Source organism: Chinchilla lanigera, unplaced genomic scaffold (assembly GCF_000276665.1).
Source record: "Chinchilla lanigera isolate Chin_1 unplaced genomic scaffold, ChiLan1.0 scaffold00040, whole genome shotgun sequence".
Classification (NCBI taxonomy): domain Eukaryota; kingdom Metazoa; phylum Chordata; class Mammalia; order Rodentia; family Chinchillidae; genus Chinchilla; species Chinchilla lanigera.
The window spans coordinates 6,587,500-6,592,245 of record NW_004955441.1 but is presented as its reverse complement, the minus strand read 5'-3'; the positions used below and the strand labels follow the sequence as shown (position 1 = coordinate 6,592,245).

The following is a 4,746-nucleotide window of genomic DNA, read 5'->3' as shown; positions in this document are numbered from 1 at the left end:
GAACTTGCAATGATCCTCCTGCCTCAGCCTCCCAAGTGCTAGCATTAAGGTGTGTACCACCATGCCCAGTGAAAAATATACTTCTATTGTGGCCTCCAATTTTAACACAGCAGTGAAAAAGAAAAACATGAAATAGATACTTTTCCATGATAACTAATGAATGGTGCAGATGATAAATTCTTTTATTTGGCTACTAGGGAAAAGGCACGTTTTCTACTCCTATTAACTAAGGACCGACATTCTCTTTTAGCAGGAAAATAAATGAGGTACCTACCTTGAAATAGTTTAATGAATTCTTCATCTCAGTAACTTTTTCCTCCATGGAACACCTGCAGCTCTTAACCTTTTCTTCCAAAGCGTATTCTCCATGTTGAATTCGTGACAATTCCTGCATTGCCTCTGTGAAACCAGTTTTGAGCTCGGAGGCCAGGGCCTGCAACTAAATAATGCATAAAAAGTGAAGTGAATTTGCTATACGTTATTATTAATGGCGCCACTGGCCCCTTGGCTTTTTCTTCTCTTTGAGAGAACCAGGCCCTTGAAAATCTACAGACTTTGTTTCCTTGAGTTTGGACAATTTAGGGCAACCTCAGCACCATTCGTCTGGGGAAAAGAGTGTCTTCTTTATCCAGCACATGATGAGTTAAATAAGGGGCAAGAAAACAAGCAGTCAATTAAATTTATAGGTGCTCCTGCAAGCTACCATTTATTTTAAAACCTTTGATAAAGAGGCAATTTACCTGAAAAGTAACATACATATGTGAAAAGAGTCTTAACCTGGTAACTCTGAATTCTGTGAAAGAAGAGTGACGGGTCATAGACTCCCTTATATGATGAGAGAATAAAGAAATTCACTTCTTTTTTTTTTCCTTAAGAAGCTAAAGAGAGCCAGGTGTGGTGGCGCACACCTGCAATCCCAGCACTCAGGAGGCTGAGGCAGGAGGATCACTGTGAGTTCGAGACCAGCCTGGGTTATAAAGTGAGCTCAAGGCCAGCCTGAACTGCACAGTGAGACCCTGTCTCAAAAAGACAAAAGAAAGAAAAAAGAAAAAGAAGAAGCTAAAGAATAAGAGTAACAACTAGGGATTGCTGAAAATTTCTTTGAGGGGGAAGAAAAGGTTTTGTTTCTGTTGTTTATTCTTGGATATGATCCTGGAAAAGTTGGCAATGACATTTTCAGTGACAGCGAGCTTTAATCCATAAGGAAGGCACAGATATATCTAAAGTGGTGGGTGGGCCGGGAATGTAGCTCAGCAGCATAAGCGCCTGCCTGGCAAGCCTGAGGTCATGAGTTTGATTCCCAGTACCAAAATAAAATAAAATAAAATGAAGTGGTGGGAGCTCAGCATGGCAATGGTGCGGTGCTTCACCCGAAGCAGACAAGCCCGGTCCTGTAAGGATGCACACGCCAGACTTCAGATGTCAAGTTCCACACCATGGAAGAGAGAGTCAGGTAAGGGACAAATCCTAGCTGTCCCGTACAAGAACTAAGACCTTGGCCACGGTGGTTAACCCCTTTGGAGCAGTTTCCTTATCCATAAAATAATTATAATAATAGCTATTGCACAAGGATATCTTGAGTACGTAATGAGTCAACAAAGGTAAGGTATCTAGTGCAGCGTATGCTTGGTACATAGGTGTTCAAAAGTTTTCATTGTTTTACTCTTTAGGTGACAAGTCAAAATGTTAAGCACAAACAGAAATGTGGAGAAAATGGAGCACTTCTAAAGGTTCAGATTTATTTATTGAACAAATGAGAAAAGCAGTTTCAACAGACAGTAAATTAAAATAATAACAATACGATAATATTATTACTTTCTGGACATTTATGATACTATTCGGCTAAGTAGAGGAACTCTTAGCTCTACTTCTGTCTTCAAAATAGAGCTGTAGCTGGGCTTGGTGGCACAAGCCTGTAATCCCAGCATTGGGGAGGCTGAGGCAGGAGGATTCTTGCTAGTTTGAAGCCAGCCTGGGCTACAAAATAAAACTGTTTAGAAGGTTTATTCTATAATTTATTTTTGTCTTTTTGAGACAGGGTCTCGCTATGCAGTCCAGGCTGGCCTTGAGCTCACTTTGTAGCCCAGGTTGGTCGCAAACTTGCAATGATCCTCCTGCCTCAGCCTCCCAAGTGCTGGCATTACAGGTGTGCACCACTACGCCTGGCACTATTCTACAATTTAAAATATCCACCAACTAAGTAATGAAAACTAAAGTCCAGGTACCATTCCAACATTTCTTCATATGTGTATTTCTGAACATTTCAGAATCAAGTCATCCAAATGGTACCAATTTGCAATGACATCTTCCACTACAAAGACTCAATATCCTGTACTACAGTTAAAAAATATACTTTTGTGTGTTTCAGAAATAGTTTCTTTCTGGGACTGGAAATAGGGATAAATAAGAGGAACCAAAGAGATTATTTTGAAGAAAAAAAAAAAAAAAAAAAGAAGAACCTAAGCAGTATGTAGGGATGGAAAACTGGCAAAGAAGATGAATGATCTGGCTGGGCATGATGGTGCATGCCTGTAATCCCAGCACTCAGGAGGCTGAGGCAGGAGGATTGTTGTGAGTTCGAGACCAGTCTGGGCTACAAAGTGAGCTCAAGGCCAGCCTAAACTGCATAGCGAGACCCTGTCTCAAAAAAGGCATTTAAAAAAAAATCTATTTTCCATTCCAATTAATTTTAATTAGAATTAATCTTTTCTTTGAGGTGGACTCTTTCATCTTACAGCTATGTAGGCATCTGTGTGACCTCTCTTGGTACATCCAATTCAGTCATCCTGCTGGATTAAATCACCAGGCCAACTACCTTCTGATCTGGTGATTTCATTTTGCAAATTCATCATCCATGAGAAAAATAAAGTTGACGGCTATCTAAACTCAAAATAAAAAGTACACAACTTTTAAAATTAAAAGAAGGAAGTCTGACGTTCATTTCAGTGCTCTGACACCCAGGTTTTGCTTAGGCAAAAAAGAGAACCACTCTCCAAAAGAAATAGGTTTCATTATCACCGCTTCCATAGGTGGACATGTGGCTTTCTGCCAGAAGCCAAAAGAATCATGGAGAAAAAGACTTCCTCACCTGTAGACCCGCAACTCCTGAAAAACTTTTAAAACTATCAAAATTTTCTTTAACAGCCCAGTTATATGTAGACTCTGGGAATTCCAAAACTGTTCTGAGCTGCCAGCCCGTTTCCTCTCTATATATTTCTTTGAATGAAGTCGCTACTGCTTTATCAACAGCTTCACACCCAGTGCCGAGCCAGGAGAGGCCAGGGCTCCCGCACTGCCACAGGTCACTTTAAGGTGCTTAGGGCGCTTACACTCTCTAGCTGTTACAGACTGGGTTTCCACTACATCACTGCCTTGGGAACGCAAAATCCGCGGAAGATGTGGTCTTCACATCTCCTTTCTGCTCTCTCTTCTGCTTGCTTACCTCACAGCCCACGGCCCACCCCAAGGATTAGAAATGGGAGTCTACCTTGTACTCCAGCGAGTTGAACACGTTCCTCATCTCGTTGATTTTTTCATGGAGCTGCTCTAGAGAGGTTACGATCCCTCCATCCTGCCGCTGCAGGCGCGCTCCCGCTGGAGGCAGGTTCAGGGAGGACTTGTACTTCAAAGCCTAGGGTACCACAGAGGGCAGCTTAGGCTCAAAGAAATGGGGGAGAGGAGTCCGAATTCTTCCTATTTCCTGCTCTTAAGTGCTGCTTCTCATTTTCTTTCCTTCCTTGGCTTCTGAACTCTTCTTAAGATGAATTTTAGGCAGTGTCTTCCAATTTTTTTTTCCAACAAAGGTCTCTCTTAGACGCCTCAAACTACATGCTTCATGAATTCCGATTTGTTTTTTTTACACAGACTTCCCATTCCTTTCTGCCACACTACCTAAGTCGGGAGGCTACTGAGGCAAATTCAGGGGTGCCTGTGCCTTGGGAGCTCTGCAAAAAGCCAAGAACGGCAAGGTTTGGAAAACCTCCACAAGGCGTGGCACGTTCCTGCAACGCTTGGTTCTGTAAGAGCAAAAGCGCAGCTGTTTGGAGTAGCACATGACAGCAAGGAGGCCGGGTAATTGCTTTTGTTTTTCCCCTGGGCCGGAGTCGCTGCAGAAGAAACCTATTTTTCTAGCACCTTCCATCTTCCAAGTTTAGTTCTCTTTGCTTATCCCTAGAAATGCAGCGATTTCTTCCTGCACTAAGTGGGCAGGCAGTAATCTGAATGTCAACGGTAAAGTTCTTAACCCGCTCCTGTAGACTCCCTGCCGCGGCTGACCCCTGGAGTCATTCTTACAGGTTCCTACTGAAGCTGATGTAAATCCTGGGGGGTTAGAAATGTGTCTTATCAATCCTTGGATATGCCACAGGCCTTCTACCTTGTGCAATGGCAAAAAGAGCTGAGGCTGGACTAGGATTTAACAAATCGTAGAAAGCCTTCCATGGCAGTTTTGATGATGAAACCTATTACTGAAGGACCGGTTCCCATAGTTTTGAATTAGGTGTCCTTTGGGCACATAACTTATTTCTTAAATTAGTTCATTACAGAGAAAAATAAAAATGAGAATCACTCTAGCTCTTGTTATTTCAGTATAACCATTAGCATTCACATTTTCTTATAGTTTGTTATATGCATTTAAAAGGAGATATAGCCAGATGTGGTGACACACTCCTGTAATCCCAGCATTTGGGAGGCTGAGGCAGGAGGATCGTTGTGAGTTCGAGGCCAGCCTGGGCTACAAAGTGAGCC

The 4,746-nt window shown here is 42.4% G+C and overlaps 1 protein-coding gene across 1 annotated transcript in view; it reads right to left on the bottom strand.

The window, feature by feature from the left end:
• The window catches only part of Arhgef33 (Rho guanine nucleotide exchange factor (GEF) 33), an 85,317-nt gene that overhangs the window by 46,531 nt on the left and 34,040 nt on the right, over nt 1–4,746 (bottom strand). The window contains exon 5 of the mRNA XM_005391043.2: nt 228–439. Coding sequence (XP_005391100.1) covers nt 228–439 — 212 coding nt within the window. The remainder of the gene's footprint in view (nt 1–227; nt 440–4,746) is intronic.